Source organism: Neodiprion pinetum, chromosome 1, assembly GCF_021155775.2.
Source record: "Neodiprion pinetum isolate iyNeoPine1 chromosome 1, iyNeoPine1.2, whole genome shotgun sequence".
Taxonomy (NCBI): Eukaryota; Metazoa; Arthropoda; class Insecta; order Hymenoptera; family Diprionidae; genus Neodiprion; species Neodiprion pinetum.
In genome coordinates this window covers 29,053,545-29,078,732 of record NC_060232.1, presented here as the reverse complement: position 1 = coordinate 29,078,732, position 25,188 = coordinate 29,053,545, and the positions used below count along the sequence as shown (strand labels likewise).

The window sequence follows — 25,188 nt, the reverse complement described above, 5'->3', positions numbered from 1 at the left end:
TATTTGCAGGGATTTTTTAGGTGTATGAAAACTCATTTCACTGACATTATGATTACATCCTTTCACCAGCTTCTCCGGAGATCGTCAATTCAGATCTTGAGGACCGCAAAATCTTCGAAACACAAAGTACAACCTTCGAGATCAAAGCAACTGGTGTACCAAAGCCTGAGGCTAAATGGTTCAAGGATGGCAAGCCAATTAAAATTAGTGATCGCCTTAAATACACGAGCAGTGGAGACTTTTTCAAACTCGTATTGACAAATGCACAGCTTGAAGATGCTGGTGTTTACCAGTGTAAATTGAGCAATAAATTTGGAGAAAAGACTCTGGAGGGAAAGTTGACAGTCGCTTCTACTACTGAGTATCGAAAGCCCAGATTCGTCGAACCATTGAAGGATGCTGTTGCACCGGCTAACGATCCGGTCCAACTGCAAGCAGTTCTGTTGGCTGATCCCGTCCCTGATGTCGTCTGGTGAGTTATCAAAGTTTAAGAAATTGTATAAAAGCAAGGAGTTTTTTTCAGGTTCCTATATCAACTTTTTTTTCAAGCATCCAGCTTTGCTGTAAAGTCTCCTGATTGTAGAAAAAAATTAAAACTTATCAGAATTCTCTGTGCTTGGGGTTTCATTCAATAAAGATTTTTAAAGGTCGCATGGCGCAAAGGTAATATCACCAACTGATCGAAACATTACACTGAAACTGGAAACTAAGGAGGTCGAAGATGGATTAAATGAGTGCACGTTTACGCTCGCCATTCCTCGCAGTAGCGCTGAAAATACGGGCAATTACACTCTGAAAGCTAAGAACAAGTGGGGTGAAGATGAATCCAGTGTAAGTATTTATCTCTGAAGATATACAGTGTACTTATAAGACGATGAATTTATTTATAGTCTTGCAAAGTTGCTCTACCTTGTTGAATCATGTAGAGATGTGCGAGTTACAGTACTGTGAGGACAAAGTTTATTAGACAGAAAAAACACGTCATTGATTTCAAAAATGTCTTCCAGGCTCGTTTAGATATTCTGATTCGGCCTGAAATACAAGAATTCAGAGATTTGAATGCTGCACCTGATGAACTTACCCAGTGGGAAGTCGTAGTCGAGGCAAATCCAAAACCAATAATAATGTGGGAAAAAGATGGCAAGGCTCTCAAAACTGATGATCGCATTCAAACAGTGGAAGATGCGGAGAAGAATAAATTTAAACTTGTCATTAAAAATCTGAAACTGGACGATGTAGGCACATATAAAGTCATCGCGAAAAATTCACAAGGTCAAGCTGCTGCACAAGCCCAGCTGAAGACTCATGGTGAGTTAATTTCCACATCTTCTATCGAGCAACGGATAATAATTACAAATATCTTGATTACAATTCAATCATTTGCAAAACATCAGAAAATATCGTAATTTCAATGCCATTCATTGAAAATTTTAGCTGATGCACCACAGTTCATCAATAAACTGACCGACAAGTCATTCAAAGATCAAGACGACGTTCAGCTCAAAGTTCGAGTCAGCGGACTTCCCAAGCCTCAGATCAAGTGGCTCAAGGATAAAACACAGATCACAAACGACGAACGCTATAGCATTACGACTGATGTAGAAGGACAAGTAGTGAGCAGTCTTCTGATCAAAAAGTTTTCAGCCGAAGATGTGGCAAAGATAACTTGCATAGCATCCAATATCGCTGGAACAGTTGATACCTTTGCTCAACTTTCATTGGCGAAATCTGCGCCAACATTTAGTCGTACACTTCCTAGATCAGCTGAAGTTGACGAAGGCGAACCACTCGAGCTAAAAGCTAAGTTAGACGGCAGTCCAATCCCTTCGGTAAAGTGGTTCAAAAACGGAGAAGAAGTCAAACCTGATGGCCATATAAAAATAGAGTCTCTGCCCGATGGTACTGTTAAGCTCACAATCGAAAATGTCAAGCCAACTGATTGCGGAGCCTATAAATTAATTGCCACCAATCCAAACGGAGACGCTGCTGCTTTGTGTGCCGTGGCTGTGAAGCGTAAGTGTATACTAAATTGGATGGATAAAAAGTTTGCAAGCATAAACGGATGTCAAATTATAGATCTTGTACCAGATTTTGTGGCTCGAAATTTGATGGTGTCAATTTAATTTTTACAGCTGAGCCAAAGAAGCCAAGCTTTGTCAAAGGTCTGGAGGATGCCAAGGCTATAGTAGGCCAGCCTTTGAAATTGGAAGCTCAAGTGGTAGCATTTCCTAATCCTCAAATACAATGGTGCAAAGATGGTGTACCAATTAGACAAACTAAAGAAGTCAACTTTTCTAATGATCCAAATGGATTGATCGGATTGTCAATTGACAAAGTGCGACCAGAAGATGCTGGCACTTACAGCTTGGTGGTAATAAATAAGCTGGGAGATATCACTGGCGTTGCAAAGGTAGAAGTTGAGGAAAAGGAACGGAAGCCGGCCTTCTTAACTACCCTACAGCCACTTACGGTCGTTGAAGGTTTCCCTGCTAAACTGGAAGTGAAAACTATTGGAAAGCCACCCGCACAGCTCAAGTGGCTCCATAATGGCGTAGAGGTTCGTAGTCACAGACAAATCGAATCTCCCAATTCTCATTCTCTATGTTTACGGGTTTCAATTCATGAATACCATACTCATTAAAATGATGGTCTTAGGTAATACCAGACGGTCAACATATCAAGATAATAGATTTACCAGATGGAACACACGCATTTGTTATCGACAAAGCGAGACCTGAAGATTCTGGAGAGTACCAGGCGGTTGCCACTAATAATCAGGGCTCAGCTTCTAGCAAGGCGAATGTAGATGTTGCTGGAAAAGGTCAAAGTGGTCGTCCAGAAGAGAGACCTGGTTTCTTGAGTCCGATGCGTGATGTATCCGTTGAAGAAGGACAACCTTTGGTACTCAGTGTGCCATTTGTTGGTAATCCAATTCCCGATGTCAGTTGGACCAAAGATGGAGAACCCGTTGAACCAAGCGATAAAGTGATGATAACTTGCGACGGAAAAAAAGTTGGTCTCCAAATCAACCCATCATCTCTCAAGGATGCCGGAGTTTACGGATGCCGTTTAGTCAGTCCTCTTGGTGAGGATGCTACTAGCGCAACAGCTACCGTTCGAAAGGTATTCCAAGAACCAACGTTCACTCAAAAGTTTACGGACTTACAACAATTGCCAACGTACGACGCTAAGTTCCCTGCTCGCGTGGACGGCATACCTCGGCCAGAAGTATCATGGTACTATAACGATAAACCAATTCTGACTGATACTGACAAGTACAAGATAAAACGAGACGGAGACGCGTGTTGCCTCTATGTAAGAAACTGTACACCAGCCGATGCTGGACGATACAAGTGCAAAGCTGTAAATAGACAAGGGGAAGCCGAATGCACCGCAAATTTGGAAGTTGTAGAAAAGATGTAAGTATTTGTACAGGAAATAATGCTAAATGTATAATTTGAGAAGTGGAAAGACGATGATGTACCTTCTAGACTTTTTCATTAGTTCAGTCGCAGGCATTTACGATTTTCTTTAAACTTTCAGTGAGAAAAAACAGAAAGTTGAACCTCCGTCCTTCCTCAAGAAGATCGGAGATTGTGAAGTGTACAAAGCAATGACGGCTAAATTTACAGCCTGCATTACAGGATATCCTGAACCAGAATACGAATGGTTCCACAATGACACTAAAGTGTGGCCGTCCGATAGAATCCGCATGGACAAAGAGGGCAGTGGTCTTCTACGACTAACCATTGCTGGTGTTTACGAAGGCGATGTAGGGAAATACAGTTTGAGGATATTCAACCCTCATGGCGAAGATATTTGTCACGCTGAGATGACCTACGACTGTAAGCATAGAATTCAATTTATTATCATTCAACTATCGTTTACGCTGGTTTCTGTAGAATTTAGCTTAATATCTGATATAAATGTACACAGCCCTTGAGCCTCGGACGAAGAAACCTTTGGCAGACCAGTATACGGACTTTGACAAGTACCAAAAATCGGGTGCACCACTACCGTTAGCAGACAGACCGATCATCAGTCGTATGATGGATAGACACTTGACACTTTCGTGGAAACCATCAATCCCAATCGGACCAAGAACACCTGTGACCTACTCTGTCGAAATGTGTGAATTGCCGGATGGCGACTGGTTTACCGCACGTTCTGGCGTCAGAAGTTGTTGTTGCGATATTCGTAATCTGGAACCGTTCCGTGATTACAAATTCAGGATTCGAGTGGAAAACAAATACGGCATCAGCGATCCATCTCCGTTTGCTCAAACTTATAGATCTAAATTAGAACCTGAGCCACCTAAGTTCTTCCCTTATTTATCTCCGGGTATTGATTTCCGACCTGAAACCAGTCCCTACTTCCCTAAGGACTTTGATATTGAAAAACCACCTCACGATGGTTACGCTCAGGCACCGAAATTCTTGAGGCAAGAATGGGACACTCAGTACGGTGTTAAAAACCATAATTGCAATCTATTTTGGTTCGTGTATGGATACCCAAAGCCAAACATGCAATATTATTTCAACGACGAGCTAATCGAACCTGGAGGACGCTATGACTACAGCTATACCCGAAACGGGCAGGCTACCTTATTCATAAACAAAATGTTAGACAGGGATGTAGGCACGTATGAAGCTGTAGCAACTAATGAACATGGAATGGCAAGACAGCGAGTTCGTCTAGAAATTGCTGAATACCCTACATTTATTCAGCGTCCTGATGAGACCATTATTATGTTGAGAAAATCAGGAAGGATTGAAGCCCGCGTTATTGGTGTTCCATATCCAGAACTTAAGTGGTATAAAGACTGGAAACCACTAGCCCCATCGTCCAGAATCAAGGTTAGTGTCTCGAAAATGATTTATGTTTACCTATTTGATATACATTTTAATGGATATTTGCAGCGCCAAAATTCTCAAATAATTGATAACCGTATAAGAAGTAGACTCATGGCATATTTTTCATCCACAGATCCAATTCGTCGAACCTGATATTTCCATTCTGATCATCAATGATGCCATTAACAAAGACGAGGGTTTATATTCGCTTAGTGCCCGCAATGTCGCAGGCGCAGTTTCAAGTTCAGCTATGGTCCATATAGAAGAAAACGAGCAAGAGTATGGATATAAAACGTACACCAGGAGCCGAGAAATCAAACCACGCACTAAACCACTTGGAGATTTCTACGATTTGGGTGATGAATTGGGACGCGGAACTCAGGGTGTAACATATCATGCGGTGGAAAGATTAACTGGACGTAACTACGCAGCGAAAGTTATGCACGGCCGCGGCGAGCTGAGACCATTTATGTACAACGAAATGGATATTATGAATAATCTCAATCATCGCAAACTCATTCGCTTGCACGATGGCTATGAAACAGACCGGACTTTGACACTAGTTACAGAATTGTATCCTTTTTGACGCGTTATGCTAATGGCATGATGATTCCACTTGTTATATATGGAGTCCATACGTTTAATTGTAGTTGTCCCAATGCCCTTGATATATATCACACCACACTTTATGCATTCGATACAGATATAAAAGAAATGTATCCTTAACACACTGCTTAGAGCTGCTGGTGGAGAATTGGTGGATAATTTGGTACGTCAACCATATTATACAGAGGGTGATATCGCTGGGTACATTAGGCAGATACTATGGGGCCTGGACTACATGCATAGCAATAATTATGCCCATTTCGGTTTAACTGTGAGTAAAAACTAACAAATAAATCATTTTTATTCCATCACACAGAAAATTTATTTCCACAGCTTGGAGACCTTCTGATTTCTCATCCAGGCGGAGATGATCTAAAGATTGGAGACTTTGGATTATCCAGAAGAATTACTTATGGAAAACTAATGACACTGGCATATGGAATGCCAGAATACGTTGCACCAGAAGTGGCCAATAACGAAGGTGTGAGCTATGGTGCTGACATGTGGTCCCTCGGTATTATTACGTATATCCTCTTGTCTGGAAATTCTCCATTCCGGGGTATCAATGATAGGGAAACTTTGACGAGAATCAAAGAGGGCAGATGGGAATTTGACGATAGGTGGTCACACATATCTGAGGATGGAAGAGATTTCATTAGAAAACTTCTAGTCTATCAATCTGATGGACGAATGGATGTTTCGACAGCACTGCGTCATCCTTGGCTCAATTATGCAGATAAAATGCCATTGGACCCATACAGAATACCATCTGAAAATTTGAGGAATTACTACAATCTCTACAGGCAAGTAGATATATACATTATAACGCAACATAAACTTATCTAGATCAATGGCAAAGGATAAAAGTAAACCGTGTCAGTCACAGAATCGGAATAGATGGCATTGAGAGTACCAATTAATTAACCTGCTTCAAACCCCACTCAAACAGTACTCGTCAAAACGCTGACCAAGTTGTAACTTGAGCCGTTACAATCTTTGAATACTGCTTATCTTGTTATGATAAGCGTTTCCACAATACTAATAGGAATAACATTAATAATACTCATCTGCACGTACTTCAAGTAAGGGAAACCAACGTGATACTCAATTGTAGTGAAGTAATCTTTGTGAAAAATGTGTTATGTACAGGGATTGGTACAGCAACGCATCGTGTCGCACGTGGTATCGTAGAAGGAGGTTGAGTGGAGCATTCGAACACCCATCTAAGATGGTTTATCCTCCTGGACAAAGTTACACCCCATCGCCCAGCCCTGACAGAAACCTTACTCCAAGAAACAGGCCACCTCCACGATCATGGGAAAATCATGTTCCGTCAAGAGAAGCAATCGATACAGAGATTGGAGTTATCAAAAACGAAAGCCAGTATGTTTACAACTATTAGAAGTAATACTTTCATAGAAAGGAAATCAAGTCGTCTATAATTTTGAACTGTTCATTAATCAAAATATTTTTGCAGCTATCAGTATGGACCTGATACATATTTGCTACAGCTGCGAGACACTGATTTCCCTGTGCGTTTGCGTGAGTATATGAAGGTGGCGTCTAACCGAGCGTCAGGATACTCACGTACTCTTCTTGATGACAACAGTTATGATTGGAGGGTGAGGACAAATTATACGAATTTATGTTGATTTATGAAATTGTAGACGAATTTCAGTCAATTCTAATAACATCTAAGCTGTTATTACGATCTAAAGTGAAAGAGTTACTTTCAGACACCAGTCATCCGGGAGCGACGTCGCTTCACTGACGTTATGGATGAAGAAATTGACGATGAACGTAAAGCTAGAATCAACAAATATGGATCAGCAGATACATACACCTTAAGACGTTTACGTCATGAGCTGGGAACTCGTCTGGACAGCTATGCTGAAGCGGAGGCTTTACTAGAGACAAAGAAAGATGGACATATGCCATTCTTGCGTGAAAAACCACAAATTTTACCCATCGAAGCTGAGAAACCAGCACGGCTGGTATGCCTCGCAGTTGGTAATCCTAAGCCATCGGTTCAGTGGTTCAAAAATGATTTAGTTATTCAAGAGGGAAACAGAGTTAAAGTTGAAGAAGACAACGAAGGCAGATCAATTTTGACATTCAACCCTGCAAAAGACTTCGATGTAGGAATATACAAAGTCGTAGCCAGAAACAAGGTAGGGCAAACAGTTGCCCGAGCAAGAGTACTCCTTGCGACAGCTCCATCGTCTCCTGATTCTCCGCAAACACCAGAAATTTCTGACACTGAAGTTTTACTAAGATGGAAACAGCCCAAGGATGATGGAAACTCCCCTATACTGTGCTACAACGTGCAGTACAAACCCGAAAACGCAATGGATTGGATTGACCTCGCTAGCAACATTGATCATGAATTTTATATTGTTCAAGACCTGAAGCCAAAGACGAAGTATTATTTCAGACTTGCCGCTAGAAATCGTATTGGTTGGAGTGAAAAGGGAATTCCAACAGGTTTGATAGAAACAAAGGAAGAAGGTACGCCCAAAATTCAAGTTACCCGTGCCATGAAGCACCTGCAACAACTAACTGACGCCGGGCAAGAAATAATTATTGAAGACAACAAAGCGGGTATCGATTATAGCATCGAAGATAAACCTTTGGAATGGTCAAACGAGGGTCAACTGAGCGAGAAATATAGCTTTATATCGGAACTATCCCGTGGACAGTTCTCCGTTGTTGTAAAGGGAGTCGAAAAATCTTCGGACAGAGTGATTGTGGCTAAGATTTTAGAAATTCGGCCAGAAACCGAAGCTCAAGTTGCAAACGAATACGAAACATTGCGATCTTTGAGACACGAAAGAATAGCAGTCTTAGAAGCAGCTTACAAAGCGCCAGGAGCTTCGGTTGCTGTTTTAATTCAAGAAAAACTTCAGGGCGCTGATGTCTTGACCTACTTATCTAGCCGCCATGAGTACACGGAAAATTGTGTCGCCACAATTGTGACACAAATTTTGGATGCATTGCAATATCTCCACTGGAGAACTTTGTGCCACCTAGATATTCAACCCGACAATATCGTGATGGCCTCAGTCCGTTCTGTACAAGTAAAACTAGTAGATTTTGGATCTGCTCATAAAGTTACTAAATTAGGAAACTCAGTTCCTCAAGTAGGACACCCAGAATACAGAGCACCGGAGTTGTTGAATGAAGAACCAGCCTATCCACAAACGGATATATGGATGGTCGGTGTTCTTACTTATGTTCTTTTATCAGGAGTCTCTCCATTCCGAGGAAAAGATGCGGAAGAGACGAGACAAAATATCAGTTATGTTAGGTACCGATTTGAACACCTCTACAAAGAGTTGAGCCAAGAAGCAACTAGATTCCTCATGCTCGTATTCAAACGAACTCCTAGGTCAGTTATTCAAATGCGTAATTAACATTATTTAAAATTGGATGTTATTTTGAAGATATACAATCGCTAAATTGATTTGTTTATTATTTCCAGCAAACGACCAACTGCGGAAGAATGCCATGAGCACAGATGGTTACTGCCAACGGAGTTTATGATCAAGAAACGAGAGAGAGCGGTATTCCTTGGTAACCGACTGAAGGAATACAATGAAGAATATCATCAGGAAAAACTTAAATTAGCTTCGAAAAGTGACAACTTAGCATCGGCATTCGGCTCCACGCGACAACTTATCAGATCGAACAGCATACAAGAAGAATTGCTTACCAACTAAAAATTAGAATAAGTCGCGATTTTCCAATTATGTATTGATTTATTTTACTGTTTATAATTTATTCAAGTCTAGTCAATCTCATAAAATGAAGGTTTCGGAGCCGATGTAAAGAGATCAATCAAAACGTTGTGATTTTCCTTGTTTTTTGTTATTATTTATTTGTTATAACTTGTAATTATTATTAATATATAATCTTTCGTTTTATCCATCAGTTCAAGCAATGCGGAAATTATGATTTTTGTCTGGAACACTCCAGTTAATGTATAAGGCGTATTACTTACTAATAATAAGGAAAAAAAAAATAAAAATAAAAAATGATAAAACTCACGCTTAGCATATATAAATCAAGTCAAATTAATTTCAACTGTACAAACGCGACGTCTATGATAAGAAGATGAAATGAATCGTTTAAGCGTTAATAAAAAATTTTAGAATATGCAGGGCAAAAAATTATCATTGTAAAAGCTGAAATATAGTATCCAGTCATTAATTTATTAAATGACAAAAAGTGCAGAGGTAATTGACATTATTCAATGAGCTCGAACGTGATTTTAAATTACAAACAATGATGTAAAAAGTCTAAAAGCTGGGAATTAAATGACTTGTCGCAACATTATTGACTAATATTTAGAAGTATTTTGCCTGATAGTAGTATCACTCCCTTACACAAGCAATTTCAAAAGTTAACCGTGGGATAAAGCTGTTAATAGGTACAAAGTAAAATAAAATTTCTTATCATTAAATATTTATTTACAATTGTTATCTCCCCACGTTACATTGCTTATTATTTCATCTGAAGATCAAATTTGTTATACATTTGTAAGGCCTTGCATTTCTTGTTTTGTCAGTATCAGAGGCCATACAATCGAAATATTTAAATAATTTTAAAAAAAATCTCATGTATGTTTAACATTTTTTTAATAGGATAAATCAAAAAACGGAAATCCTTCAAAAAATAAATACATTTGACATCACTAAAAATGTGACACAGTACAATAACCAATATGATGTATCAAAGATATATTTCATTGTGAATTAGTGATTGAGGAAATGGAAATCATCTCTTAGCATATTGTGTGACATATTCTTTTACTTTGTGCCTGAAAGACTCTTTATCAACTAAGAATAACTCTGCAGCTTCTCGATTCAAAGGGTCATCAAAGTTTAACAAATCCTGAAACCAACAAACTATGTTGTGAAAAAACTGCTGACTTATGACGATACAATTCTAAGAGACACACCTTTCTACGATGTAATCGTATGAAACTAAAATAGAATCAAAACAATCAATGCCGACATAACTTACCGTGAAAAGGGAATTCACTCCCCACACAACATCTTTAAGTTTACGAGTGGGTGCCCATCCTAATCCATCAATACTACTTTGTCTCAAAAGTGATAAGCACACATCACCATCTTCATTAATATTTGGATGCCATAGTTTTGTTTGGCACTTGACTTGTGGTGGCTGAAACAATGATTGGAGCAGATTTGACAAAAGCTTGTGAACAAATTGTGCATAAAAACTTTGAAAATATTGAGATTCTTTGTATTCTTAGAACAGTCATTATATTAGACTATCTTATCATTTTATAAAAGTAATTAAAAAACTCCAACTCACAGCCATGTTATAGTCTTCTGTTACATAGATGCCAAAGTGAAAGCGACCTCCAACCCAGTAACCCTCATCGGGAACAATTACAAGGGTAAACTCATGCAATCGGTTTGGATCGTCAAACACAATTTGGCACGTACTTGGTAACGTTTGTTCCATTTCCTGAACCTGCAAAGTATGCAAACAATTTATGAATAGAATGGTACAAAAGGTTTTTCAAGGGCAGTGAGTTTATATTTGAAATAACATTAAATTGGCTATATTCGAAATATTTTATGCTAAAGGAGGACAAAGACATTGAATAGGTGCTAACTTTAGAATCTGTCTTTGTTCCAGGTTAACCGTCATAACGGAATGAATGAGCCTGATCCTGTTACACTATTTTATGAAAAAATTTTATTCCATGGAAATATAAAATAGCTCGCTACTAAGAAGTATAAGGTAATTTCAAAGATTTTGAGCTTAGAATAGATAAAAATAACAACTGAGATGTAGACTCAGTTACCTCTCTAACTAGCAGCTTATCTCGTATCGAAACACGTTTGTTGGTATCCCTAGATTTTGAATTCGAAACATCGCTGTCTTTTTTCAGTTTTCCTCTGAGGGTGATCATGTTACATTAACAAGCCCTTCCGCATGAAAGGGGTGCACAAATAAGTTGAGAATTAGTCAAATTTAAGGTTAGGGATGTGACGCTTGCAACCGTTGAAACTTCGTAAATGCAGTTTGAAATTTCTGAGATTATCGTAGAAAGACAGACTCAGTTTCGGTAAATAATGTCGAAATTTAAATTACTTTTAAACAATGTTGAAAATCTGAAGGTTTGAACCTAGATGACAACTGCTTGAGTAGCAAACCCGCGTATCACCACACATTGAATTATTTATATCCTAGATGTCGCTACTCGGAAAAAAGCACTTGCTCACCGCCTGTCATAACTGTCAGAATAAAAGTATCGTTATCTACTCGCCGTAGTATATTCTCGCAACAAATCACCCCGTATAGACAAATAATGGGAGAAATCGAGTGGCCCTGGCAATACAGTTTTCCGCCATTCTTCACGTTAGTATTTTCCCATATTCCGACAGTTCAACGGTTTTGTACAATGAACAATTGTCGGCTGCGCCTTACCTGATAATTTCGAATGACGGTTACTCATGCAGCTGTACTTACATACGTACTACGTACAAAGCAAAAGATATTTTTTTGTGCGCTACCGTAAATAATCATCAATTATTTCCAACCATCCGTTTGTTTTTTTATACCTTATATTTTTTGTGTTGCAACATTATTGTAACATTTTATATTATTATCTTGTAACATTTGTTCATCCTGCTAAGAGATTTCTATTTCATTCACCACTACTGAATTATTAACATGTTACGTTTTAAGTATCGCTCATTCTTAGTAGTGTCAATAACAGTAGAACTGAGGTTCACATATTTTCTAAATTTCTTTCAGACTCCAACCTCATGCGGAAACAAAGGAGAAGCAATTGAATGCATGGAAAAGTTTAATCTTAGAATATTACAGAACGACAAAACAAGCCGTCGTAGACATCAGAGAAATCGACTCCAGTCCTCTGTTCAACAACACTTCAATTAACAGTATCCTTGAACCAAATTCGATGGAAATGCATTGTGTAAATTAAGTGAAACAATGGGAATTCAGCTTTTCCACTTTTTTATTCGAGTGAACTGTACAAGACAATGTTTTCCTAAATTGACTGTCAAAGGAAAGCTGCCATCCGAAGTAGTTCTGATCATTCTAGAAGAACTATACAAATCGGGAAATGCAATACCCTTAGATAAATCTAAACAGAGATGGCTGGTGTATTGGCACACACTCGAAGAATGGGGTGAAATAATTTATAATTGGGCCCAAGAAAACGGTTTTGCTGGATCTGTCTGCACATTGTTTGAACTAACCCAAGGGGAGAACACAACAGACCAAGGCAAGTGCGAATGAATATATTCTCATGATAAAATTGACAAATTTTGCCCAGTCTCTACATCTCTACATTTCTTATTCTTCAGAATTCTACGGGCTGGATACAGATGTCCTGATAAGGAGCCTGAGGACTCTTGAAGCGTCGAAAAAGGCCGAGTTAATTATATTCGACGATAATCAAGGAGTGAAATTTTTCTAATTGTATTAACATCGATGTTAACCTGTTAAATATATTATTTTTCAAAGTCCCGCCAGACGCGTCCTTCGCGAATATATTATATATTAGGATTTTAAGTTAGGTTAGATTCCCCGTGTTCGTGCTCATGCGTAAAAGTATACCTTATTTACATTAGCCTTCAAGAACGGCGTCATTCGAGGTTCAATCTCGGTATTTCCGTTTTGTTTATGGAATAAATACTAATAAAAGTATCGAGGTCAACTATAAGAGAAAAAGAATTTTTTTTTTTATCATAGAAACTTTTATTTTACCATTTATAATCACTGAAGTCGTGACAATTTCCTCACATGCGCGTTGCCTATTTGTCAAAGCATGCTCGTAAAATTGTGCGCCGGACGGCTCGTAATTGCGCGTGAATTTCGCCACGTTTTCAAGAACTCTACCGACGTATTTTGATAACGGAAAGTGCGTAGGTATCCGGTAATCCAAAGCGGCTTCAAAGGTGAGCAAATCAATGCTTGAAACATCACGTTGTGTTATAAATATCGCAGGAGAAGACCGGGGCGTAATAAGGCTCGATAAAATTACGCCACCACCTCCTCAACATGCGCTACAAAAGGCAGGCATTGACAATATTTATGCCGGTCCGCGGTAGGCTTTCGCATGTCGCACGGTTCTACGCATAGGCGACACGTTTCGCACGATGAAATCAATATTTCCAAGACCTTGGTCACGCTGCTGGAATCAGCTGTCCGAGTATGACCCTCTAATCTTTATCTCTTGCGTAAATCGTGGCGTCCGCGTTTCATGATTCGAACACTGAAAAAAATTGACGAATGTGTATACATGATTAAAACTTCTCTATGAATATCGTCGTTTCGATTGGCCCAGCTGTTAACCAGTTCATCAAAGGTCCTGTTCTATTGCAAATCACGTATAACAAATGCATTTCTTTTTCTTTTTTGTCATCAAAATGCGCACACATCATCATTTCACTCATCTGTCCTATATATATACTGCCTTAGTATTAATTATTATAACTGCCTTAGCATTATGACCACATCTGTTTATCTCCTAATTGTTTTTATTGCACACACCGATGTTTTACATTGTTCAATTAAATTCGAACAGCACAGTAACACAAGTAGCCTTGTAGATGATAATTATAGAACAGTTGAAAGTAAATTTATAGAATTATTTTTGAAAATCACGTTACACTTCGCAATCACAGAAATGAAAAAAATTCAGTAACTGTTTCTTTTAGTTTTAGCAGTGCCCAAGATGAATTATTGCAATTTAAATAAGTAACATAAAACTGTTCTCTCAATGATAGAACAATCAATTTACTGTTAAGCTTGAGAAAATTCCAGAATGGAAACATGAGATTATTATATTTTGCTGTTTATAATTGGCTGTCCAATGGCGATAAAGATCCAACAGAAATACTGACGATACGCTCAATGTCAACATGTTGAAATAGTCATGACGTTTTAAATTTAACCTGTTTTGCATCGTCTCTGAATTTTTGTTAGAATATTGATGTCTTCACTTGGAGAATATGGTGGTGCTACATGGAGTTCGATTGGTAAAATTAGGTATTATGAAATTGTTTTACACGTTTTTTTGTAACTTCCTTGTTTTCTTTTTCATCCCATAATTAAATTGATTGCATAGTTATTTGGCTTGAGAATTATCTACGTAATATATTATAATATAAAATTGAATAGCGATTTGAAATATCAGCTCAAATGTTCACAGAGAGCTTTACCAATCGATCTTGAAAACAGTTGGAAGAAATGCTTAATATTAGGCGTTAGTATATTGTTCTTCTACCTTTTCCTCGTGATGAAATCTTTGTATATTGTAGTTTATAAATATGACAACTTCTATAAAATTCGTTATACAAATGACTTGCAATATTATGTTGTAATTAGCTTAATTTACACTTATTCAGATTTGTTACTTTACAGGCTTTTGCACAATGGTTCAAAAAGGACTGCGGCCTTTAACTATCTGCGGACCTTCCGGTTCAGGGAAAAGTACATTGCTGAAACGTCTCTTGGAGGAATATCCTGACATATTTGGATTCTCCGTATCTCATACAACAAGAAGTCCTCGACCAGGCGAAGAGCCTGGCAAGCACTATCATTTCACCACCAAGGAACAAATGCAGCAAGATATTGATGACGGTAAATTTATTGAAAGCGCGATATTCAGCAACAACATATATGGAACTAGGTGAGATATTTTGAACACTTTATAATACAAGCAAGCCACGTCTTTTTTCATGTTTTTGTTTGCTGATACCAAAGTCCTGTATGATACTGTAAAATAATTGTTTGTTCCCAGTAAACGTGCTGTTGAAGATGTTAGACGTGCAGGAAAGGTATGCGTTTTGGATATCGACACCCAAGGAGTGAAACAAATACGACAAACTTCGCTTGATCCACTCCTTGTCTTTGTCAAACCCCCATCAATTGAAGAATTGGAACGCAGATTGAGACAGCGTAACACAGAAACGGAAGAATCATTGCAGCGAAGGTTAATCATCGCCAAATCTGAAATGGAATTTGGTAATTATTGCTGATTTTTGATCTAATTTCAGATATTTTCAAAAAGTTCTTTGCATAGACTCCTATAATATCTTCTGTGTCCGAATATTTCAATACAATACACATAAGAGCTAGTATAAAAAAGTTGAAAAGATCATTTTTTTATTGAAAATAAAATTTAATTAGTCTACCTAACTTTCTACAACATATCAATTCATTTTGTTGGAATTATTTCAAATTGCTCCGAGAACCCAATCTCAGTAGAATAATATTTAAAATAAATCAAATAAAATTCGAACTTTCTCAGGTGCCCAGCCAGGCTACTTCCATTTAATTATTGAAAACGACAATGTCGAGAAGGCCTACGAACAACTGCGTGAATTCGTAATTGGCGAAATTAACAGTCAACGTCAAGCAGGTAAGAACCCAAATTACTTGACGAAAATATTGCATTTTAATTTTATATAGTTATCGACGAATGATTACTGTGAAAGTTTCTTTGAAAAAATTATGACTACTTCGTTTTTTTGTATGTTGAGTAATGTGACTAATTTAAGAATTTGTCCCAAGAATTTTCTAGCTCAATTCTATTTGACTTATTCTCGTGTGATGTATAACGTATAACAATGGTGTACCAGTTATTAATTATTCGCTAACTGAAATTTCAAAGTTCAGTACGAGTAATGCAACAGAAAGAAGTTTTCGCTCTACTAAACTGCGTATATGCATACACTATAATTGTATTAAAAACTTCCTATATTAAATACAACGGTTGATAAGCTAACGAGCACAATTTTTTGAACCCCACAGAGGCCTAAGATGAAACATCCACAGGACAGGTGATATTTCGCCAGGCTTTCTTTGTGACCAAATTAATTTAGCAACATTTTTTAGCTGCAATAATGGGTGAAAAAAATTAATTCGAAATAGCACAAAACTTTCTGCCCCCTGTTGTACAGGTAACAACAGTTCGAACTTTTTTCACGCCTACCATAGTTATATTATTTACAAATATCACTTTTGATCCTCAAGGACATTATTTGACCCGTTCATTATTTCGAAATATTTAATTAGCAATTATGTATAACGATTACCCAAAAAAAATATAAAATACTTTTATTTGCTATGCCTAAGCCGTGTATTAATTCGAGCAATTAATTACGCGTGCAAAAATTGCTGGCATTCCAAAGCCAAGTACAAATTTATGAACTTGATTAGAAGTGGTAATTGTTGTCACCTCGTGATGTTATTAGTGTAGAAGAAAATATTTGTTATCCGTTGTATTGTCAGATTACGAAACATCACAAACCGTTTTCATGACTTCTAACGTGTAACTTCAAAGATTAACATTACTAGACGAAACTAAAATTTGGCGTGTACGATCATCACTTATAGAATAGACAATCTAAGTGAATGATAAGCACATGTAACAAACGCTATTTGGATGTGATTTTATTGAAAATTGTCCGCAAATTAATAGGCCTCGCCTACAGGCAAGACTTGACGACGTTCTTTATTGTTATACCTATATTTATTGTTACCACAGCTTACACAGAAGGAGTTATTTTCACAATTTTTAAAAGTAAAGAAAGAATATACATATATTCTCTTTCATACAGTTGTGATTGAAAATCACGAGATGTATACATAGAAAATTTATTTATTTATGGATATAAATATTTTTACATTTTTGCAAAACTACAATTTCCGACAATGTTACTATTCTGAAATGATTAGTATCACTTCTAGAAAATCGTACTAATAATTCATATAGCAATACATGAAGTGGTAGATCATCAAAGAAAACTCATGTACAGAAGTCCGTGTCTGAGCCTGTGGGAGTGCTAAGCTAATATAACGTAACCATAGGTAATTGAATCATGCGTCTATGTCTGCAATAATAGATGTACGTTAGCAAATAATCATGGTATTTCAAATGTAAAAAAGTTGTGTTCCATGTAGTAGCCATGGAATGTATGTACGTACTAGTATATAAAATTAACTTAGCTTCAGCAAAACAGGGCATAGATATTCAATTATGTAGCACAAAGTTTGATTGAATTACTTTGAAAGCGAAATCTCATCAGTATTTCATTATTTAGGGATTGATAATTTTTGCAATAAGATTGAAAATAAAACAAAATTTATGTATTCTGATAAGTTGAAGTAAGATATCAGGTAAATAATTGTATAAGTCACGTGGATCGTGACATAGGTGCTCTAGCGATGTATTTGCTGTCCATGAAGACTTCGGAAGGTGACGACTGCTCCACCAGAGAAACCTAGGAATCTATATTTGTTCCAAGTATTATGTTTGTGAAAAATAACTTTAATGCAAATTTACGAGTACGTACGTGTATGTCTATCAACACGTATTTCAGAGTGTAATAATTACAAAAATAGTAGTAGCGAATAGTGTTTTTACACGTCATACGTGGTCAAGTATTCCCTTACTTTGGTTTCCTTCGATTTTAAAGATTGTAAAATCGCATATCTCTACCCATAGCTACGTTAAATAAATTCGAAAGTGGGATTGACACATCTGATGACAGCGTAACTATATTTCTGTTTTGATGTGTAAACCGTTTATTCTTAAAAATCGACTCGCTCTTCTTGAGATTCTCAGACCGTACTTATGTTGACAAAACGCAAATATTTGAAAAAATTTTTAGATTAGCTCAGTGCAGTACAGTGTGTTTGGTGTTTACGGATTACGAGAAGTTTGGCATGAACATATTTTCCAGTATTCGAAACCTTAAGCATGAATCGGTATGCCTAAAAATAAATAAATAAGTAGCTAAAACATAGTGAGAAGTGAGTGATCGCACAGGTCATGGCTTCTATTTTCTCTATAGAATGAAAATTCCCATAACAATGTAAGCGTGTGATCGTTTATTAACATTGACTTGTCGCAAAAGTGAATACATTTTGTACCCAAGAATATAATTCTTCTGTTTGAAGATGTACTATTTCATCCGATGAAATTAAAGATAAAACTAGACTTAGCAAACTGAGACTATTCACCAAAAGAAGTTGTGTTCCAATAGAGTAGGTAACTTGTAAAGTCATTGTGATTTACTCCTTCTAACTCGCATATTTTGAAAATGTGAAAAAGGAATCTCATAAGCAATTGCTGTCAAATCATTCAAAACTCACTCTTTCCATTACGCCTTCTGTTTGCATACACTTGTTATTTACCAATCCAGTTGAACTCGCGAAACTGCTCAATATTAACGTAAATTCCAACAGATACTAGTGACAAATTTTTAGATTCACTACTTATATATTTAATACGAATTAAAAAGCGAATAAAAATTTAAAAGCAATGACAATAATGCGGGCTGATCTATTTCATTCAAGATGTATTATTAAATGCTACAAATATGTGAAACATATTGAAACTTTTATTTTTCTAAAAATTATTAATACCTCAGCCAACCGGTGATATCATGAATTTCAAACGAAAAAATGTTACAATTAGAAATGTCATCAAAATTTTTCGAAACAACTATGTATCAGTCATTCTGCGCGATACACATGTTCTATGTATTCTATATGTGTAGGAAAGTGATTTTGAGAAATATTTCGACGTGTGCATAACTCTTTATTAATTCATGTGTATAAATATCTAGTAATAGAAAGTCGTTATTGTTAGTGTATAAATAGAATAAAAATTAATAGTTGTTATATATTGTCATAGCAATGCCATCCTATTATACAAGATTAATAAAAGTTGATCTGTTCAAAAGGACCTGCGCATTCAGTGCTCGTACTTGACAATAACTCAGACGTGCTACTTTCCCCGACCGGAGAGGAGGCAGACGAGTTCCTTGGAACTTGAAGGAAATTTAACTGGTTAGATAAGTATAAATATTTTAACACAGTTATGGTACACCGTCTGATTTTATTCGCACTTTTTATCAGTATTTGTTACTCGATTGCTTAAGTTTTCACGATTAACAGAAATTATTGCCTACTGGTGCACGTAATTTCGTTTGGGCCGTTCTCCGTGGTGGTGCCGTATTTTGTGATGCGGTACTTGACTAACTTCTATGGAATCAATCTTGGCTTCTTGTTGCTTCAATTCTTTTTCATCCGCCCTTTTTATTTCATCTTGAATCAAATTATCGCCATAATTTCTTGGCCAATCATTGTCTTCGAATTCCGGTGTAATGTCGAGAACTGGTTTGAAAACATTCGTTTTTTCCGGCGTAGAAAACACATAGTTGATTATCTGCGGTCGTGGTTCAAAAATATTTTCCATCGGCAGGGGTTGAATTTGTTCTCGACCATTTAGATCAGAGTCAACCCTCTGAGCATTGAATACTTCGTTTTCATTCGGATTCCTAAACGACTCCGTGAAGTCCGGTACTTTCTGTACCGGTCGCTCCCCAAAAATGAATTCATCGTCAATCGGCATTATACGTTGAACCTCGTCTTCGATATCCATTTCATTTTGTTCGCCAATCGGAGACGCTTCCCGATCTCGGTTGATATAATTACGAGTTTGCTGAGATTCTCTGAATGAATAATCGTTGACGATCGGGAATTCCAAATTCTTTCTTACCGGAAATCCGTTCACCGACTGCCCACCAAGGAAATACTCTTCTACGCGTTGCTCGTCATTGTTCCTCTGTACGGTTTGAGGTCTAGTTCCGGAAAAGGCAGAGAAATGTGCAGAATTTGGCTGGTAATATTCATCGCGGTTTGGTGCCACCTCAGAGCGATACGGAAGTTCGTACGGGTCGGATGGTATCTGATAAGATATTTCGGGCACAATTGGGCGATCGAAATATCTCTTTTCTTGATACGTATTCGCCGGTTGACTTTCGACCTCTTGTTCCTCGGGATAATAAGCTTCGTACAGTACCGGTCCTCGTTCCAAATCGTATCCCGCGTACCTGTTAAAAAAACAATTCACAAATATGTACCTGAATTCTGTGTATTGAATTCATCAATTATCGTTAGGTTCTTGTAAAACGCTTCAACTTCGCTCACCTTGCTGCAGGTTTAGCACTCCACGGTATTCCTAGTGTACCTGAAAATAAGTTACGGATTTGTAAGGACGATACCAAACATACTGTTCCGCAATTATTTGATCGCAGAATTCTGTGCGGATAAATATCTATGATATTCTTGACTAATCGAGTTCAAACTAAACTTCAAACTGATTTTGTCAGTTATGAACGCTTGATCCAGTGATGGCAAAAAATATCTAGTGACTGAACGACGTAAATATAGATGACCAAAAAATCCGTACGCTTTGGATAGAAGCTACACATAAACTTTGCAACTCTTACAATCAGTCAGTATCATACTGTATATAGTGTATACCGATACACAGTCAGATAAGCAGATCGCGTGTTGATTCTTGAATAATACAAGCCAATTAGCTACATGAAATGCAAAGAAAGTGAAACAAAAAGTAATGTGATTCGTACCATATTCCACATGTTCACGTTTACAACTGTACAGATTTTAGTACCTTTAGCCGATTGGTTAAGCAAGGCATAGCATAGCTGGCTTGATGTAATAAGTAGCTTACATCGTAATGGTGTTACCTACCTTGCATAATCAACAAAATTCCAAAATATAGTAGAGTTAAAACTGCCATGGCTGCGCCGACCGGATCCGACGTGCAACATACGGCTTAGAAATAACGACTGACGAGATACCACGAAGAGAAGTCGCGCAGCGCGTATTTTCAGACATTCCTAAAATAAACCCGCATTTCCTCCGCGACTAGCTTGGAAGCTTAATATTCTGAATCACAGCACGAAGATTTCGTGGTAGCGAATGACGATGCGTGATCCAAGGGGCCCCGGATCTGAGACTTGCAAAACATTTGAAATATTTCGCACCACCTCGACGAAGGCTTGTATACTAAAATCAAAAAACAACTTTTTACTTATTCACATTTTTATTACCGAGCAACTTTCACAAATTGTATCTGTATTGTCTGTAAGACGTGCCCTGCAGTGATCATCACATATAGCTTATGATCCTCGGGCCATAGTATGTAACGAAAACCTCAGCTTCTCAGTCTTCCAAAAGCTGACTGTATCACCTGAGATCAAAAAAACAGGATTCTCAAACGTTCTCATACGTCGTGACAACGAGAAATTCTACAAATCTTTACCAAACTTCAAAGCAATGAGCTTTGCAAGGTAACCGCCACCAGAGATATCGGCAGCACTCCGGCCTTGGTTTGTGAAAACAACCCGGTCGGCAGCAAGGACGTTGTGGGACGTAGTACTTGGGTCGTGGTTCCGGTTTCAGAGGAATGGTGACCGTGCAACCCCTACAAGAGTCGCAGAGTTACAAACGAATAAACCAGAGAAAATCAAGACGAAGATGATGGGAACTTGCCCATGGTGGGTTTGTTCTCGATTAGACGTTAATATCAAAACAGACCTCGTATTAATCGTCAACCAAAATTTATAGAAGCATTAAACCTGACCTGTGCCGGGCGGACTTTGCACTGCACCTTCGGAAATACAATTAATCCAGCCACAACGAACGATGCCTTCCGATGATCACTCATTGTCAGAGTCGAACCGCTCATTTCAAGGGACTCGCTGCCACCCTGGCCGGACATTGCGGAGGACATGCTGGAGGACACGGCGGTGGACAGTAAGGAACGCATTTTGGAGGACAGGGTCCGCACGGCACCGGTGGTGTACAAATCGTGATTCGGCAAGGCGGGGGACAAGGACAACATGGTACGCACGGCGGGCAAGGTGGACAAGGTGGTGGGCAGCAAGGGTATACAGGACTATTCTGCTTGCAGCCTGGGGAGGAAGGAGCTTGAGGCGGAGACGAGCCACCACAGCACGACATTTTCTTTAAATTTTTCGATCCCCTGGTATTTAATGATTTTTTTTTTTAATAACGTATTTTTAGTATTTAATTTTCGTTTTCATTTGCTACCACCGCGCGGGTTTTTTTTATTTCACGTATTAATTTCACGGAGGACTGTCAATTTTGGCGAGAACTGTTAAACGATCTCGTACCAAAAACGAAAAGTGAAACGTATGGTGCTGCTCGGAATAACGGCAGGGACTAATCTGGATTTCTCATGATTTTTCATTTCTTTGTTTTTGTTTCCGAAGAACAAATAATCGAATTCTTGACAACGACTGTTGATCCAATTGAAAGCTTCTACCCGTGAAATCTCACAAGTTATTTAGAGCCGTTGCAGAATGAATTCAATTTAAGAACAAAATAAACCTTCGAATTTTCGCTAAATATGATTTGTTTATTTTTTATTCTGAGTAGGTTTTATCACGTCAATATAAGAACTGAATCACTGACTATTTCACACGTGGATTACCTTAGAAAATACGTATGCCGTTTGCCCCTACGCTCCTGGTAGTAAAAGAAACGGAGGTAATACCGAAACGAAGATAAAGAAAACGTTGGTACAAATAATTAAAAAATAATTGTCTGTGTCGATTCGCAGTTCCTGAATCTACCGTCAACATATAGCACCAGATCACGCTTATCAAATCCTCTTTACCACATTTATTGTATGTATAGGCTCTGTTACAGATAAATTGGTATAATTTTACGTGATTACAGGAACAATCACTGCTGTTCGCTGGATTAAAATACAGACTTCTAAATTGATAAGGAATTAGGCTTGCACCTACATTACACAGTACACTAAAAAAGTGATCCAGGACACCTGATGACGGCAATGTAAAATATAACAACTCGTTGACCATGGACGATAAAATATTAGCATCGAGGTGGTGGGCAACAGGGCATGCACGGTAAACACGGTGGTGGGCATGGTGGAGGACAAGGCGGCGGACATGGCATACAGGGAACACACGAAGGGCAAGGCATACAACGAGGCGGCGGTGGACAGCAACTGATGCATGGTGGGCAAGGTGGAGGACTGCAGGGCGGTGGACAGGGTGGAGGGCAGCGAGGTGGCGGACAACATGGAGGCGGAGGGCATCGAGGTGGTGGACAACATGGAGGCGGAGGGCATCGAGGTGGTGGACAAGGTTGTGGTGGTGGTGGTGGTGGGCACGGTTGTGGACAACATGGTGTAGCAGGGCATGGGGGTGGACATGGTGGTCCGGCACATGTATTGCCACAGGTGAGTCGACAGTACGCCGCAAGAGCGTTTTCCCGAGCCTGATCGGCGCAGTAGAATTTCTTAAGTGCAACTTCAGCATCCCCTAGGTCCGTTAGTTTGAGGAGAGCTGCCCGACCAGGACCACAAACTGGGTAAAGCTTCGTCATGCACTCCGGTCGGCCCATGCAATCGTACATCATGCAACGATCCTGCAGTCCGTTACGCAGGATGCATTCACATCTGTACATTATTCCACCGCGAAGTTCGAAGCTCTTGCATGCCTTGACTGGGCTCTGTCGACGAAACGTTAATGGTTTTAAAAATGCTCGTATTTCGTACCGATCCTTTTTTTTAATATTTGTTTTTTTTTTTTTTTACACATCCTTTTTTTCTAGATCGAAAAGTTCGAAATCAACTCACACAGCATGGTGGATCGTCAGAGACTGGACAGACTGGACAACAAGTTGGTGGCGGACAGGGAGGCTCGTCCCACTCGCAAGGCTTTCTGTAAGGTAAAGCGATGGTTTGTTAAACTCGATGCAATTACGAATATAGGCATATAATTAGCTGTTTTACTGCCGATGACTTACTTCTGATCCATAGAACTGACAAGACATTTCAGCTGGGCCAGAAGCTCTCGTCGTCGATCGCAATTCGGGTTCTTTCCGTCACACGGCATCTTGGAAGGATTTTTTTTTTTTCAGTTCGAAATTTTACACTTTTTTTCGACTGGTTTGGAAATAGTTATTTTCTATTTCATTCAGTCATCTGATATTTCAGTTTTTTTTTATTCTTTGTGTATTTATTAAATTTTTTTTTTTCGTATGACGCATTACTTCTTTTACAATTTCATACTCTTACGAAGGACAGCTGATCTACCGAGAATTTAAACAGTGCAAAGATACATATTGAAAAAAAAACCACAGCGCAGCCAAAATTTACTGAGAATTTAACGTTGCTATTATCATAGACGTGAATAAACTAATATGTATTCATATTTTCATCTCATGCGTCAATTGAGAAACAACTCGTGCCCCCGGCAACGCATATTTCCATTGTTAAGGAACCCAACAGAAGAGCCAATCACACGAAGCTTCTTCCCAACTAACATTTACAGCTGACCATTCCTTGTCCATGTGTAAAATTGTATAAGATTAACGTATTCCAAATCCTCGGATATTTTCGAAATATACGGTACACTGGAAAGAATTAAATCGTCATCTTGGAAAGTGAAAATAATTCGTAGCAAGTTACGGTGATGTAAATGTGTTGATTTATTACTGTACATATTATTATTCATGCTTAATGATGCCAGTAATAACATAACAGTGGCGGCTTCGGTGGGACTAGTATTGCGATTGAGGCAGGGTTACTTTGTAGCGAGTGTGAGAACGTAGTTTCACGAACGGGAAATACGCAAGGTTGCACAACAGCCGAACGAATTTTAGTGGACCAGCATTGCTTATTCCGCGATGAATGCGGAGTAATAAAGCGGACAAGGAGACACAAAAAGACGACCAGCCTGTAGATTGACAGAGCTAGTAGCTCCTAGCGTTCGGATTTGGTGGTACACCAAAAGATTCGGGATGCCTTGAACGACATCTGATGCCGGGTGGACAAACAGGC

At 38.4% G+C, this 25,188-nt stretch overlaps 6 protein-coding genes across 24 annotated transcripts in view; 4 read left to right on the top strand and 2 right to left on the bottom strand.

Moving 5' to 3' along the window:
- Positions 1-10,719, top strand: part of Obsc (Obscurin) — a 44,770-nt gene extending 34,051 nt beyond the window's left edge. For 8 of the 11 annotated variants that reach the window (XM_069135503.1, XM_069135504.1, XM_069135506.1 and 5 more), the window contains 15 exons: positions 70-472; positions 648-831; positions 1,008-1,308; positions 1,435-2,013; positions 2,133-2,557; positions 2,656-3,419; positions 3,544-3,845; positions 3,937-4,856; positions 4,987-5,426; positions 5,592-5,730; positions 5,793-6,262; positions 6,609-6,842; positions 6,937-7,081; positions 7,196-8,847; positions 8,941-10,719. In XM_069135503.1, the coding sequence (XP_068991604.1) occupies positions 70-472; positions 648-831; positions 1,008-1,308; positions 1,435-2,013; positions 2,133-2,557; positions 2,656-3,419; positions 3,544-3,845; positions 3,937-4,856; positions 4,987-5,426; positions 5,592-5,730; positions 5,793-6,262; positions 6,609-6,842; positions 6,937-7,081; positions 7,196-8,847; positions 8,941-9,178 (7,196 nt within the window). In that variant the 3' untranslated portion in view covers positions 9,179-10,719. The remainder of the gene's footprint in view (positions 1-69; positions 473-647; positions 832-1,007; positions 1,309-1,434; positions 2,014-2,132; positions 2,558-2,655; positions 3,420-3,543; positions 3,846-3,936; positions 4,857-4,986; positions 5,427-5,591; positions 5,731-5,792; positions 6,263-6,608; positions 6,843-6,936; positions 7,082-7,195; positions 8,848-8,940) is intronic. The other 3 variants (XM_069135519.1, XM_069135526.1, XM_069135527.1) reach the window with 1 other exon arrangement.
- Positions 9,428-13,366, bottom strand: LOC124213787 (NEDD8-conjugating enzyme UBE2F). Of its 3 annotated transcripts, none has more exons than XM_046615444.2 (4): positions 13,233-13,366; positions 10,800-10,961; positions 10,485-10,646; positions 9,428-10,352 (listed from the first exon to the last, which is right to left on the bottom strand). In XM_046615444.2, exons 1-4 carry the CDS (start codon positions 13,233-13,235, stop codon positions 10,236-10,238), a joined length of 444 nt encoding a protein of 147 aa, XP_046471400.1. In that variant the 5' UTR covers positions 13,236-13,366; the 3' UTR covers positions 9,428-10,235. The 3 variants fall into 3 exon arrangements, with proteins under 3 accessions (XP_046471400.1, XP_046471390.1, XP_046471380.1); XM_046615434.2 differs by lacking the exon at positions 13,233-13,366 and adding an exon at positions 13,083-13,187; XM_046615424.2 differs by lacking the exon at positions 13,233-13,366 and adding an exon at positions 11,299-11,643.
- Positions 11,698-12,991, top strand: Vps25 (vacuolar protein sorting 25). 2 transcript variants are annotated; one of them, XM_046615413.2, is made up of 4 exons: positions 11,698-11,855; positions 12,255-12,400; positions 12,529-12,747; positions 12,830-12,991. In XM_046615413.2, the coding sequence occupies exons 1-4, from the start codon at positions 11,806-11,808 to the stop codon at positions 12,940-12,942; spliced, it is 528 nt and encodes a 175-aa protein (XP_046471369.1). In that variant the 5' UTR covers positions 11,698-11,805; the 3' UTR covers positions 12,943-12,991. The 2 variants fall into 2 exon arrangements, with proteins under 2 accessions (XP_046471369.1, XP_046471360.1); XM_046615404.2 differs by lacking the exon at positions 11,698-11,855 and adding an exon at positions 11,878-12,011.
- On the top strand, positions 13,283-19,857 carry LOC124213752 (guanylate kinase). Of its 6 annotated transcripts, XM_046615366.2 has the most exons (6): positions 13,283-13,423; positions 14,454-14,516; positions 14,892-15,159; positions 15,271-15,494; positions 15,781-15,891; positions 17,689-19,857. In XM_046615366.2, the coding sequence occupies exons 2-6, from the start codon at positions 14,480-14,482 to the stop codon at positions 17,757-17,759; spliced, it is 711 nt and encodes a 236-aa protein (XP_046471322.1). In that variant the 5' UTR covers positions 13,283-13,423; positions 14,454-14,479; the 3' UTR covers positions 17,760-19,857. The 6 variants fall into 6 exon arrangements, with proteins under 6 accessions (XP_046471322.1, XP_046471338.1, XP_046471305.1 ...); XM_046615382.2 differs by lacking the exon at positions 14,454-14,516 and having other exon boundaries at positions 13,293-13,423; XM_046615349.2 differs by lacking the exons at positions 13,283-13,423; positions 14,454-14,516 and adding an exon at positions 13,694-13,833.
- Positions 17,176-21,162, bottom strand: LOC124213745 (uncharacterized). Its single transcript, XM_046615338.2, has 3 exons — positions 21,039-21,162; positions 20,472-20,511; positions 17,176-20,374 (listed from the first exon to the last, which is right to left on the bottom strand). Exons 1-3 carry the CDS (start codon positions 21,085-21,087, stop codon positions 19,447-19,449), a joined length of 1,017 nt encoding a protein of 338 aa, XP_046471294.1. The 5' UTR covers positions 21,088-21,162; the 3' UTR covers positions 17,176-19,446.
- A 2,079-nt stretch (positions 21,163-23,241) lies between these two features.
- On the top strand, positions 23,242-24,073 carry LOC124213796 (keratin, type I cytoskeletal 9-like). The gene is made up of 2 exons (XM_069138177.1): positions 23,242-23,583; positions 23,987-24,073. Exons 1-2 carry the CDS (start codon positions 23,242-23,244, stop codon positions 24,071-24,073), a joined length of 429 nt encoding a protein of 142 aa, XP_068994278.1.
- Positions 24,074-25,188: the final 1,115 nt, after the last annotated feature.